The sequence below is a fragment of the Papio anubis genome, chromosome 19 (assembly GCF_008728515.1).
Source record: "Papio anubis isolate 15944 chromosome 19, Panubis1.0, whole genome shotgun sequence".
NCBI lineage: Eukaryota > Metazoa > Chordata > Mammalia > Primates > Cercopithecidae > Papio > Papio anubis.
The window spans coordinates 5,254,050-5,269,717 of NC_044994.1; the positions used below are offsets into that span (position 1 = coordinate 5,254,050).

A 15,668-nucleotide genomic window follows, 5' to 3' on the forward strand; every position below is an offset into this window, starting at 1 on the left:
AAAAGCAAACTGAGATCTCAGCATCATGTGTGAGGGTTAGATTTGGGTGAGATGGAGTAAACTGTTGCTTCTATTGGATGATTTCTGATTTGCAGGTAAGTGCCTGAAATCTTCCAAAATTGTCTTCCCCTTCTCTACTTAAAGCCTCAAATTCTAAACTGAGAGATTAATGGGAAACCAAAATAGAATAACATGCAATCTTTGACTTGCATGTTATAGGAGAGGGGAATCAAAATCTTCTAGTGTGAGTTGATGGTAATTTCAGCCAGCATAAAACACCATCCTCTAATTGAGGTTTAAGCAATTATTCTGAGAAAACAAAGGAATGAATAATTAAATCTGATTTCAGGGGAGCAAAGGACCTAGGATACTTCAAGGAAGAGTATAGTACTTGAATAAAATACTGAAAGATAAGCAGAGCTGCTATAGGATGAGAGCGATGGGATGGCACAGGCGGAATGAATCTAAGCAAAAGCAGGGTGTGCGATGGCTCAGAAGGCTCTTGGAGAAAAAGCAATTTCATATACATGGCTCATTGAGTTCCAGAAGAAAAACAGTGGGAGATGGCGTTATAAATATAGATTTGGGTTAGATCACAGAAGCCCTTGAGTATTGAAAACAAACTTCTTAACATGGCCCCTAAATTCTCATTCCCTCTACATAACCACCTATCTCAGCTGATGGTGACTAACAGTCCAGTTATCCAGGCTCAACTCTAGACTCCTGAATGTCCCAATCAGCTGGCAAATCTAGACCATTCTACTTGATTAAAGTGCCCAACCAAAACTGCACTTGATACTCTAGTCATACACTCACGTATTGAGTCCCTAAGTTTAGAACTCATTTCATCCTTTTTACAGTTGGTTGCTGATGGGGCAGTTACTTCAACAGAAAAGGAACAGTACCTTTTCTACTTCTGTCTTTTTCCAATATCTTAGACATACTAAAGCTTCTAAAAAATCCATGTGTTAGTCTCATGACCAGGTGTCTGGTATTTACTCACTAGAGATACATAAAGTTAGTAGGGTACAACGAAAATACTTGGACAAATATCCTTATACATTGGGGAGTATTACTAATAAACTTCTAGAAATAGGTTTGACATGTTATGTTTAAATTCTGATAGATTCTCCCTAATTGCCTACCAAAAAAAGACTGCAAAATGTATGTTCCCATCAATAGACTATGCATGTACACATTTCTCCACATCACTGATTAACACTTGATATTATAGAAATCTAAACTTCTGTAGCACTTGTAATATTCCATTTCTTAATCATTAGTAAGGTTGGGTAGGTACTTTACCATATGCTTACATGCTGGGTGAATTTTTTTTTGAAGTGTCTTTGTCCATTTTCTTTCCTAATACAGTATTTGTTTCTTTCTTATTACTACATAGAGCTCTCTGTATATCACAGCCACCAGCCTGTTGACTGCTGTAAGTGCTGAAAATAAGCTCTCCAAGCCTTCTGTCTGCACTCAGACCTCCTTCATGGTATCTTTCATCATTCAGAAGTTTAAAATTTTATCTAAGCAAATCTGTCCATCTTCATTTTTAATGACTGCTGCATGTTATATCAAGCTTAGAAAAATGCATAATAAAAATGTCTTCCTACCTTTTTCTTCGAGGGTTCTTCTAAACTTTTGTGTTTAAATCATGAACCTGGTATTTATTTTTGTATGATGTGAGGTGGGAGTCTCATATGGCATTTTATTCTCATAATAAAATGCTGGATTTGATAACATTTATTAAATTGCACCCATTTTATATTCATTAATGAATTTGCACTACAGTTTCTACCTTGTAAAATTTTAAAAGGACATGTATCTAGCTGTTAATCGTAGTTACATTTGAAAAGTAAAATTGGGAAGCAAGGATGTTTTATTTTGAAAACTTCTGCACTTAAAAGTATTCTTTCAGAGGGCAGTATTAAATTGACAACTTGACAAAATAAGAGATTTTGACAGCTATTGAGTAATGGGGTAATGATCAGACCCAGGCTGTAGGAAGATGACTGATAAAATTAAACGACTGAGGTGGAGAGGTAAGGTATGAGAAGGACTTGAGTCAGAATGAAGACAAGGAGGTCAGAGAGGCAAGGCTAGTGCTGGAAGGCTGAGAATGGAGTTAGAGGAGTGTAAAGGAGAAGGCAAGGAAGAAAACCAGAAGAATGAAGTAAGGCTGTGAACTGCTGTAACTCCTGGAAAAAACAATGCTGTCAGCCGTTTTTTATCATTAATGCTTTTGTGTATCTTTCATAATAAGCAAAGAGAGAACTGAGAATAACCTAAAGCTACAGCATATTCATTTCCAACACGGATATGGTCTGGATGTTTGTCCCCTTCAAATTTCATGTTGAAATGAGATTCCCAGTGTTGGAGGTGCTCGGGTCATGGGGGCAGATCCTTCATGAAAGGCTTCATGCCACCCTCTTGGTGATGAGTGAATTCTCGCTCTGAGTTCACAGGAGAGTGTGGCACCCCCCACTTTTCTCTTACTCCTGCTCTCGCCATGTGACGTGCCTGCTCCCCTTCAGCCTCCGCCACAATTGTAAGGTTCCTGAGACCCTTGCCCGGAGCAGATGCAGGTGCCATGCTTCTAAATGGTCTGCAGAAGCATGAGTAAAGTAAACCTCTTTTTCTTATAAGTTACCAAGCTTCTGGCATTTCTTTACAGCCAAGCAAGAACGCCCTAATACAAACATCAACAATATTCCATCTGTGCTTTCTTCTTTCCTTCAAAAATTATCCTGCGCGCTGCCTTCCTTAAAGAAACACCCGTGTCATTGGTTACTAAACTTTTTTCCAACCATGGCAATTTATCTCATCTTCTGGTTTTTACCAGTATTCAAATGTGATTCCATGACAGAATACACTGTTGCCATGGTCCCTGTTTCTTTTGGGGCAAAGGTTTGATTTTCTTAGCATAATTTTGTCTCAGAAGTCTGTGATTCTCCAGAGAGGGACTGAGTCTGGTTCAACATGTATCTTCAGCTCCGGGAGGAAGCTGTGTGTGCCTGTTGTAAACTCTGGCATAGGCTGGGTGAATCACAGCTCACAGGTGCATCTCAGCTCAAGAAGAGCTCCTCCTGAGACTCCACCTAAGATCTACCTGGAGGAAGCTGGGGACTCCCTTCCTTCCTACTTGTAGGAAACATGGGAAAGGGAGAAAGATTTGTCGGGCAGAAAGCTTGTATTTAATCACTTCAGCCTGGATCACATATTTCCCCTTTGGTCCCTAGAAAACTGAACCAATCTGTTCTACTTACACATATCTGATTTTTAAAACCCTGACTTATGACACATTCATGCATCCCCATTGTAGTAGTATTTAGATCAGTGTTCGGCTGGGTAGCCCTGGCTGCAGAATCAGAGAGATTAATGGGTTTTTCCTTTGAATTATTATTCCCATTGTTTTCATGTTGAAGTGACTTACCACACAGAGATATATCTCTTGTGGGATTAAAAAGAAAGACTCTATTAAATGTTTTCTGTCTGTCTACATAGCAACATGTGGCTTTTAGGATAGATGAACTTACGGCTTGGAAATTAAAGTTGATTTCAAAGATTATATGTTTCCGAGTTTAAAATCCTGTTACTAGGTAAGAATCCTCAAAACTGAGACCTAGTTTCAGTTTATTTTGGGGGCCAAAAATAAAAACTAAAAGATTTTCATCACTGAGAAAAAAAATATGAACTTGTTTGATTTGTTTATAACACTTAGCTCTATAAAAGCTGAGCCATGAATTTTGATAATATTCAATTCTTTTACAATGAGGCAGCCAATGAACAGCATCAATAACAGTACAAAAATCAACTTTTTTATCTTTCTCCACTTAGCTTTGAATTAATTTTGTGTGTGTTTCAATACCAATTTTCAAAAATTATAAGGAAACATAAACGTGAGGCCAGTTGGGTCAGGGAAGGGGTTTCCCAGTGATCACTGTCTGACAGCTCATCTTTACAGGCTTTTGTCAGTAGTTCTGAAAGGTATTCAAGCAGAGGTTCCATAGGAGAATTTGCCACGATTTTTAGAAACTTTACAACATACAATTTTGTTGAATTTGCATTCAAATAAATGCTAGCTTAAAAAAACACAGCTGCTTGTTTCTATGACAATAGGCATAGAGAAATGATGCTCGCACAGATGTGATGATGAATGTCACCCTGTTATTGCTGTTATTTTTTTCCTTGAACAATTCATCAAATTCTTCTCTGCTATCTATCATTCAACCATTTGATATGCCTCAGTAGACAAAACTATGTCACAGAAGTCGAAAGGATGTTTTGGTAATACTAAGAAACCAAAAGACATTATTCTATTGTTAGCCCTGAGACAGTATTTATTGACTTTGCTAATTGGATAATCAGTGTCCTTCTATAATTCAGTAGCAAAATATTTAATAGCTAATCAAGAATAGAATTCTATGTTTGTCTTATAATCAATGCATGTTTCAAAATACTTATTGTTTTTAATAAAGATAATTCTTAAATGTAATGCTGTGTCTTAACATATAATAACATATAAACTGGAAAGGTCCAACTCATTGTAAAGCTAAATCCTCAAATTATATATAATTCAAAAACTTATTTTTACAATTTTCTTCTATATAACAACCATTATAACTACTGAAAACATTAAACTTCTTAAAATATATTATGTAACTATGCATTTTAAAATACTAGATAGCCTACATTATCATGAGAATTTCTAATTAAAAATTACTAACAAACATATATACTACCTCATATAAAGTGATTACACCGTATGTTTGAGTTGGTTCTCTCCACTGAAGAAATATCTTCTCTTCAAAGGTGCTTCCTTGTATGGATTCAGTGGGAACAGCACCTGGGACTAAAGGAGGGTGGGAGGAAATAAATGTTTAAGTAATAAACAATTAAAAAGTAGATTTTTCTAGACTTGGTAGGTTTTAACCTCCTATTGAGAGAAAAGATTTTAATAGTCCACACATATACTCAAGTTTTCTTTAAAAATCTGGAACCTTAAACCATTTTAGCTACACTGTCCTGATTAAAAGAATAACTTTATCATTTTTTTCTTAAAAGCTTTAATCAATTAGACAGAGCTCAGTCTCATCTATTAAATAAACGTTTTTACTCTTCCAAAAGAAATGAGGAAGGATTTGAAGTGATGAGAATTCTCACATACTCCTTGTGGGAGTGTAAACTGGTAGAGACACATTGGAAAATTATTAATAGTATTTAGTAAAGCTGAAGATGCACAGAACATATGACCCAATGGTCCCACATGCAGGTATATTTCGTAGTAAAATTCTTGCATATATGCACCAGCAGACATATACAAAAATGTTCACAAAGCAGTGATTTTTTAAATAATAATAAATAAGAAACAAATCAAATGGTTTAATAAGTTATGTTATACAATAAAGTACTGAAAAGACTGAAAGTAAATAACAGTTATATATTACATGGATTCAAGTTATAACCGTAACACTGAATGATAAAACCACGCAAAAAAAATATGAGCTACTGTACTAATATATCTATTAAAATACAAAGTAGAAGTTGATATAGACGAAATAACAATATAGTCTTTAAACATTATTTTATTTGTTAATACTATATGTGATTTGGGGGAAGTTTGATGCCATTTTTCAAAACTTAAAATACATAACACCTTCTTATAAGTTTGCAAAAATCTAACAAAAGTGAAGATGTTATTTGCCAATTTTCTATAAAATATTCAATATAATTAAAAAATATTATTTATCCCATTATCATTTTAAATGTAGTGTTTCAGTATGCTTCATGTTATATACAATTTAGTGTACTAGTATGTCTATCTTATTTACAAAATAGCTATACTGTTTATAAATATCCATATATTTGGGGGTGCATGATCAAATTTTTTGGTGATGAAGTTAATGACCAATAACTGGGTCAGAGAGAACTCACCTGATTTTAAAACTGACTGCAAAGCTACAGATTCCATAAATACACACACACACACATATATATATGGAATCGAACTGAGAATCCCAGTACTCAAGAAGCCCTTACATTTGCAGTAAATTGATTTTTAGTAAGAGTACCATGAAAATTCAATGAGGATAGAATAATCTTTTCAACCAATGCTACTAGCACAACTGGGTATCCACATGCACAAGAATGAAGTTGGATTTCTACCTCACACCATATATAACAATTAAATCTGAATAGTTTAAAGACTTAACTGTAAGAACTAAAACTATAAAACTCTTAAAGAAAGCATACATATAAATAAATCTTCATGATCTTGGATCGGGCAACAATTTCTTAGGCATGACACCAAAAGCAAAAGCAATGAAAGAAAATCTAGATAAAATGTACATTACCGCAATGAAAACCTTTTGGGTATCAAAGGGCACTATTAAGAAAAGACAAGACACAGAATGGGAGAAGGTTTCTGCATATCATATATACGATAAGAGATTTGTATCTAGAATATAAAAGGAGCTATATTAACACTCAGTAACAAGATAACAAATAGTACAATTAGAAATGAGCAAACGACCTGAATAAACACTTCTCCAAAAAAGACAAATAGTCAATAAGCACAGGAAAAGATACTCAGTATCATTAGCTAGCAAGAAACTGTAAATCCAAACCATAATGAGATATCACCTCATACCCACTAGCATTGCTATAATGAAAAGACAAGTGCTGGCAAGAAGGAAGAGTAATCGGAAACCCCATGCCCTGCTGGAGGGAAGGTGAAGTCATGCCGCCACTTTGAAAACACTCTGGCAGTGCCTCAATTGGTTAAACACAGGTAGATTTACAACATAACCCAACAATTTCACTCCTAGCTACGTACTCAGGAAAAGTGAAAAAAATGTTAATTCAAAAACTTGTCCATGAATCTACATAGCAGTATTAGTCACAATACCCAAAAAGTGAAAACAACCCAAATATTTATCAAATGGTGAACGGACAAACATATCTCAATAAACTTTTTTAAAGAGGGTTGGAAAAAATGCTTTAGATTGTGAGAGGGTATGATTAGTTTTTTAATGACTGCTAAGGCTATCACGGATTGGAAAGCCTGCCTAGAATTTCAAAAGGACTCACAGATAGTACGCCTTTTTTTGAGATGAGGGGCTACTTATATGTAAATGTAGAACATTTACGGTTATTCCAATTAAAGTCAAGTGTTGTTTGGCAGGAAAAAAAAATACTGATTCATATGGGAGGCCTGGGTTCTGATTTAAGACTATCTAATGATTAAATTATGCAATTTGGACAAATCATTGAACCTCTTTAGGTCTCATTTGCCTCATTCCTAAAATGAAGTTGGAATTAGTTGATTTTCTGTTTTTTGGAAATAGGGTCTTGCTCTGTCATCTGGGCTGGAGTGCAGTGGGGCTACCATTGCACACGGCAGCCTCAACCTCCCAGGTTTAAGTGATCTCTCACCTCAACCTTCTGAGTAGCTGGCACCATAGGTACACACCAGCATGCCAGCTAATTTATTTTTACTTTTTGTAGTGATAGGGTCTCACTATGTTTCCCAGGCTGGTCTCAAACTCCTGGGCTCAAGCGATCCCCTCCTGCCTTGGCCTCTCAAAGTGCTGGGATTATGGGCATGTGTCACTATACCCAGCCAAGTTAATTTTGACATTCAAACCCTAAAGAGTACATAAGTATGAAAATAATTGTTAGTCCTATGTTGAAATTTATATACGACTATGCTGAAGCAACAAAAAACATTAGAAATGACAACACTAGGTTAGTTCTAAGAACATTGGAATTCCAAACTCTGAGACTAAAATGTTCTAGAAGCTGAACTAAAACCGGCTATGCCTGAGAAAACTCAGCTAAGTCTCTTCCTCTTAACCCTGAAAGTGTTTATGATGATGGCATCATCAGTTTTCTCACAGCATCAAGATAATTAAGACGAGTGACTCTATTTTGTGATGATATTTCTTTTTTCTTTTTAAGTGAAAGCAAGTTTATTAAGAAAGCAAAGGAATAAAAGAACGGCTACTCCATAGGCAGAGCAGCCAATGATATTTCTTATTTGAAAATATGTATTAACCCATGTGCAGGTGTAAGGAAGGTGAAGAGTTAGAAAAAACAAATATTTGTTACACCCTAGAACTTAAAGAATAAAAAAAAAAACCATTCTTTTTAATTAAAAAAAAGAACAAAACAAATATTTGTTTTATTCAATTTGTATAAAAGAAAATGCTAACAGTAACATGACATAGGAGGTATTCAAAATCAAGTTAGGCAGAGGATATCTCAGAAGGATGAACTTATTAGAATGTACTGGTGGTGACCCTGTGATAGACGGCAGTAGAATAGTTGACAGGAAACCCTAATGGGGATTCAGATAATCACTTTATGATCAGGGAAAGACAATGTAAATTAAAACAATATGAATAAATAGTTAATATACTACTAATTAAGTTAGGGAAGATAGTACCTCATAGTAACTTAGGTCTAGTACTTATTTTAAGAATTTCTGGGAATGCAGGATCTGGTATATAAAGTCATAATACCTATGTTTGTACAACTTATCCCTGGGCTATATAGGATTCTACTAACATTAACAGAAGGTAAATTTTTTTCCCACACGATTTCTGATGAAATAAACTATATTTCAATACAAGTATTATACTACAATGAAACTTACAACGTTCAATGAATTATAACCTTTGTTAATGGATAAACAAAGTGATTCCCCAATTCTTTTCTCTACAAACTGGATATTGTTTGGCAATTATTCTATTTCTTTCTTCTCTCTACCTTTTCTGAAGTATTTTTTTTGGAGGGGTTATGAAATATAACTTGAAATTAAAGTTTTTTCTAATTAAGAAATGCTAGTGTGATAGGAAAACAACAGATTTTTATTTCAAAGTAATGCATGCTCCAGCTTCAGGGACTAGCAAGATAATTTAAACAAACAACAACAACAAAAAACAAACAAAGTAATTCTGTCCTCATGTTTTGATGGAACTTAACAAAATTCCTGGCTCAAGATAGGTCTCAGTTTGAAACCCATAGTGTTCAATAGGTGCATGCTTCAGCAGTACGTATCTGAAAGTGACTGCATTTTATTTCTCTCATTGATGTGACCATTATTGTTTATTAAAACATGAATTAAATGCTTATCAACAATACTTTATTATTTCACTTAAAGACTTACAAGGTATTTTGAGGTGTTTATTACTTACTCAATATCACACATATTGCTATAAAAGAAAAACAGTACTTCTTGTCAAATAGTTTACAATAAAAAGAAAAAATACACATAAGTACATAATGAGGGAGCAAAGAAGAATCATAATGAGTGGCCATGAATCATTACAACACTAAGAAAGGACCCTTTCTGACGTTACAACCAGCTCTCCATGTAAATTTCTTCTATCCCTAATATATCTAAGAATTGTTATTATTCTCACTTCTCAGATCAGGAAATTGACGGTCAGAGATAAGGATCTTATGAAGTACAAATAAGGTCAGAAGGATGTGAGTAACACGGACTGAAGAGCTGGAGACAGCTATGTGAAGGACCTGAAATACGAGGAGAACTTCAGCGGGTAGCAGAGTAGGCGAGCCTGAGAAGCGGCCAGGAGAGGCCCTGACTGGCCAAGGAGAACAATCAGGCAACGATGGGGAGCCCAGGATGCACAGAGCAGGCACAGGGACCAGCACTCAGGGATGGCTTTGCAGAACAAGCTGCTGTGAAGGAGAAGTTATTACTCCTAGAATATAAGCCAAGAATATAGAAGACTTTGACAGCCAAGGCACTGGAATGAAGATTAAGTGGAAGAGCCACTGAAGACTCTTGTAGAGAGAGCCAAGATGGAAATGTATTTTTAAGATTAGTGAGTGAGTAGAGGGGCATTAGAATAGAAAAAAGCTGGAACCACAAAGAAAAGGTAGAAACAATTATATAAATTTCAAATAATAAGGATTTAAATACAGGCAATGGAAATTGACAGAAAAGAACAATCTAAAACTTTGGAAGTAGAAACAACAGATGTTAGGACCAGAGTCAATAGAGACGTGTAGGGCAGGAAGGAGCCAGCCATGATTTGATGACAATGTGGACACCATCTTCTCCTCTTCTGGGAGATGAGAGAAAGTTAGAAGAAACAGAAACAGAGCTTCCGGTCTCAGCCTTGACTGAGGGGCTTCCACCAAACTTAGACTCCCTCCCAAACTACTGCTTGAGAGGAACCAACACAAGCAGGACTTGACGGACAATACAAGAAGAGAGAGAGGTTGTGCAGTGAGATCCTCATCTACTCTAGCTACTTCTACGTTTTTCTTCTACAGAAATACGCAGGTGCTGGGTAGGTAGAAACACTCAAAAATACTTTTTTAGTTCTTTAAATGAAACGATAAAGTATTCTAAACATTTAACTCATGATTTAATCAATGGTCAAAATTACATTATCAGTTACATAAAGAAACAAAAAGTGAAACAACTATTTTTCTTAAAAATAGTTCATTCGTTTAATGGGCTTCCTATGTTCTTTGTCACTTATTTTGATGCCTGAAAAGTGATTTTTAGGTCAAATGTATGATACACTACCACTGTATTTTATGTACTATATGAATATGCTATTATTTATACAAGGGTTCCCCGTATCATCTGTGTAAAGGAACATTCACATCCATGCTATGAGGTTCAAAGCATAATTTTACTGTTTTAAGTTATTATGGAGGTTTCCTGTATATTTGCTTTTTTGATGCGTTACTGGTGACATGCACGGTTTATTTGTTAAGTAGTCATTTATTAAAGTAACATCCAGTTTCAACATTGTTCCTGTGGAGAAAAATGATCTATTTCATGACCACTAACTTAGTTTCTCAAGACTGTGTTGAAAAGCAAGGGCAGGCTCTATTTTGTGCTGAAATTTTATCTGAACTATAAAAAATGTTTCAGAATGCCATTTAAATATATTTAGATAAATATTTTATATAAATAATCTAATACCCAAAATAACAATCTTTCAGTCCAATGATTTTATATAAATAACCTAATACCCGAAACAACAATTTTTTAGCCCAGTGAAATAAAACTTGAATGAAGAACTATTGAGAGCAATATGGAATGATTATATATAGGAAAGTAACTATATGAGTAATAAAAAATGACATTTCTACATCTCTACTCACTTTTCCCTCTTTCAATCAGTGCTTAAGAATACAGAGTACAGATACACATTAGTGTTGTTCTACAATGTAAGTAGTTCTTTCTTCCATCTTCACAGCAAAGATCTCAAAACAAAAGTTGCTTTTTGAAAACACATGTTTTACATAAACGTATCATTCAAAGGTACTCACGGTCTTCATCTGTCTGCACTATGAGTTCTTGGCTTTCCTTCCGGCCCTCTGGGTTCATGAGAATCAGTTTCACACTGACATTGGTGTATGGTGACAGGTTAGTGATTGTGTGTTGAGGGTGTGAGTTTTCTGTATCCCAGCTTACTTCTTCTCGCACTTGTTCTTGTCCTCCAACTTGGTAACAGTAGTGGACAGTGAGATTATAACTGTGGCAACGAGTTACATTATATCCAAATGGCTCCCAGCGGATAGTGATTTGCCGAGATTTGACCTCCACTACTTCCAGTTTCCTTGGGCCTCGCATGGGATCTATTTAGAAAAGAAGACAAAAGAAAACATGAGAAAGAAGAAAGATAAAGGCTCAGGTCAATCCCAAAGGTCACAGATATTCCCAGTTGTCCCCAACACCTCTTCTTCCTAGATAATAAATCCCTAAATCTTGGCTAGGCATTTGGCTACCCAGAATAAAGATGAAAGTTTCCATTATTTTCTGCAGATAGATATGGCCATGTGCCTAAGTTCTGAAGAATGGTATATAAGATGAAATGTCCAAAATAGTTTGTGAGAGGTGTTCTTACAAGGCAGGGGCTCACCATCTTTGGTCCTTCTTCTTTCCTATTAGCTGGATGGAGGATATGACATTTGGAGCTCAGGCAGCCACGGTGAACCATGAGGCACTTAAACGTTAAGAATTCAAAGCACTGATGAAGGAGGAGCCAGGGTCTCTGATATCACCGAGCGACCATACCGGCCCCGACCTTCCCACCTCCAAACTTTTCATTAGGAAAAATTAAATGCTATCTTATTTAAGCCTCTTTTCCTCTGGGTCTCTGAATAAATAAACCAATCTTAATACTGATACATGTGTTTTTTCTTTAAGCATTAATTTATAATTATGTAATTGGAAAACATAAGAGTAAAAGCTTGAGAATTATCCATGAAATAATATAATGAGAGCATAAACTTCTGAGCAGAACAGGTGTTTCCAAATTTCAATCCGAACAGAATTCCACGCAATCAATTCTAAAGTAATTCTTGCCTATTCATGACAATTTCTTAGTATTCTTCTTTTAGCCCCAGCTCCAGGTACATTTTCAAGCTTAGAAATCTAAATGACATGGAGAGAATATAAGCATTTTTGCATGGTTTAAAACAAAATATATGTAGAGAAAGCTTAGATTTGTTTATGAAATCATGATGAAAATAAATACTACTATGTGAATAACATTTACCCAGCACTTATAATGTACCATGCACTGCTACAAAAAATTTAGCATTCAGGGTTTTAGGAAAAGCCTAACCCAAAATGTTTTGTGTTATACATCCAGAGGTCATTTGATTCATAATTTTGATTTTTGTTCGTCTGAAGTGTGCCCACCAAATATGAACGTAAAGAGATCTACAATTGAGAAGGGACAATAAACTTGAGATATAAAAGCTACAGTTTATGGCACACTTACTATGTGTGAGTTGCTTTCTATATATTTCCTATTCCTTACAATAATCCTGTAAATATTTTTATTTCTAATATATAGAGACAAAATTTGTGACCAAGGTAGGCTCAACAACTTGATCAGGGTCGGGGTTTGCTGTGGCACTCGAATTTGGATCTGACAACTACAAATCATGCTGCCCCCACTCCACTGTTGGTCTCTACCAAACTAAAGAGAATCAAATAAGAAGAAATTAGGATACGAAAGATACTAAGACTTCACCTAAAACATGACCCAAAAATGTACAATATAATAAAGATCCAATGTATTTAAACTTGAGTCAAAAGTGTTGGAGGAAGTCTTCTCCCTTTTCCTGCTAATTCCATAGAAGAGAGGGTCAAGGCCATACTCCCCAGTTCAGCTGTACCAGAGAGCCTGGGCTGCACTTCAGGGCGCTGCAAACTTGTCTGGACTATTGTTGAAGTTCACTTCTTGATTCCTATTTGCGCATAAATTCTTTGTGTCTGTTTTCTCCATCATTTATGCCATAGAGAGAACTTAAAATCCCCCCTTTTTACCTGCAACCTCTAACAAATGAAAATGTTTAAAGTGGAATAATATGAAATATGCAATGCAGAATTTACCAGATATCTGCTGTAATCATAAAATGGGATTAATAAAGATCACTCATGCTACTCTGTCCTGTAATAAATCTAAGAACCAAGGATGAAAACTCCTCCAAGAAATCGTGAGTGGCATTCTCATGGAATGTTCCTTATTACAAAATTAATTTTTCATATTTAAATTACTTCTGTAGGGAAAATGTCATAAATAACATTATTTAGAAATAACATTGAAGGTTTTTTTTCCAGATTAGTAACTTTTACAACTTAACGGAAATGTATAATTTTATACAATGCATCATTAGTTGAATGTTCATAAAAACTTCTAATAAGCTCCAGATCCCTTATACATAAACAGATCAACAAGTGTCCCTCTGCCCTTTTCCTTATTAATCCCAGGCCTCCTATTCATCACAGGACTGTTCTAATGCATTTTCCTAAGGTCTTCATCAGTTTTACTGACTAACAAAATGACTAAAGGCTTCAGATATTAGTTTAAACAAGAAGTACAGTTCTAACTTAATTTCAATGGAAAACTATTTTTCTCTGCATAAGTAAGTCTGCATCATTCGGTATTTCTTATCCAAGAAACTATATACTTAAATTAAAACGCAGGAGTAAAGACAAAGGCTTCTGTCTACTGGTCAAGTAGTCTTGAAATGCATGCTCCCTTTCTCTGTAAGTACCTTTTAGAATTCCATCATGGTAAAATTAAGTCTCAGATTTCCCATACATTTGCCAAGTACTATAGCTAAGCATAACACAAAACAATCATTTCTATGACAAAGGCTCTAAATTGCCTATTGTCATGAGTGGTAATCAGACAGGAGACAGAGGCTGTATGAGGTATAAATCTTAGATGAAAAGAGAGTGGCACTCACTGGCTTGCATCTTTACGTCAAAGCAAAACTACAGTTAACCAAACCAAAACTATCTTACAGAAGCTTTTGCAGAGTATTTTCCTTTGTGCCCTCTGTGAGCCTTTGACTATGGTCCGTAGTTCTGCTGTGTCTACTAATTCGTTGCTATCACCATGGCAGGGTCAATATCAATAGGGGTAGGAAGGGTCATATCAACATAGGATAGGGATGAAGGCCTCTTTGACTCTGATTCTCATTTGTCAAAAGCTTACAGGATAAGTTAAATCAACGCCATGACACAGGGATATGGTCCACTTCAGATGGAGTACTGTCATTTTCTCTTACCAGGGTCCAAAGGCAAAGTTAAGTGAGTTGGGGAAATGGCTGGTAAAGCAGATACATACAATAACATAAATGAAATGCCATGTGCTACCATGTACCTATGAGAGCAGCCTCCTTTAATGATAAGTGTTGATAGGCTATGACCAATGACTAAGGAAATCTGACAATTCTTTTAACTCATACTAAGCAAACTGCCTGATTTCAATGCTTCTTTGTTTTTACTTTTTTTCTGCCATTCTGCAAAATTAAATTCTGATCCAGCAATGGATTTATAATAATTACATCTTCAGTTAGTGTTTTATAATACCTTTGTTTTCAGTGTTTCTGCAGAACGATTTCCATTAGTGTGCTGCTAACTGTGAATGAGGCATTCCACAGGGACATTTACTCTAGTGAGTTATACTGATGATCACTGAACACTCTGAAGGGCATCACTGTAGAAATATATCACACTGTAGGAAACAAATGGCAACTTCATAACCAGAAATGTGTAATTTTGGTAGGCTAATTGCAACTCACACTGCATTTCTGGAGTAGAATAAAAACACTGCCCCCCAAAAACTTGACATAGCATTACAAGCATTCTATGTGCACAATATATATCTCTTACAGTTAGATAACAGGGTGACAAATTGTATTCATAGGACCACTAGTTGTAGGAAATTTCTCCTCTTTCCTCATAATCCTGAAGATGCTACTGAGAATGGAATTGATTCCAAGGCCATTTTTCTTCACACTCACACCCTCTGACCACACTGATGCCTCCCTGCTTCCCTGAAAGGGTATCATGACAGGCCCCATTGGCATGAATCATGAGGCCAAGCGGTCCACTGTGGGCCCACTGACTCATGATAAGAGATGAGAATGGCCTCCCTACGGAGAAGCGCGCCGGAAGCTCAGTCAGTGAGCTCTTACCGACTCTCCCACTGATGCCTGCAGCATTTTTCATTCTGTTCTTTTTCTGCCAGCTTGAGCAAGGTTTCCAGCAGAGAAGTCTGACAGTTGCAGTCCTGACCTAAGGGACCAGCAAGCCCACTTCTAGCCTCCAGCACTTCAGCATCCTATTTAATCAGTGATCCTGGCTCCTT

At 35.9% G+C, this 15,668-nt stretch overlaps 1 protein-coding gene across 10 annotated transcripts in view; it reads right to left on the reverse strand.

The window, feature by feature from the left end:
- PTPRM (protein tyrosine phosphatase receptor type M) overlaps nucleotides 1–15,668 on the reverse strand; it is an 837,547-nt gene that overhangs the window by 324,421 nt on the left and 497,458 nt on the right. For all 10 annotated transcript variants that reach the window (XM_017951542.3, XM_017951543.3, XM_021929846.2 and 7 more), the window contains 2 exons: nucleotides 11,323–11,631; nucleotides 4,746–4,855 (listed from right to left, as the gene is read on the reverse strand). In XM_017951542.3, the coding sequence (XP_017807031.1) occupies nucleotides 4,746–4,855; nucleotides 11,323–11,631 (419 nt within the window). The remainder of the gene's footprint in view (nucleotides 1–4,745; nucleotides 4,856–11,322; nucleotides 11,632–15,668) is intronic.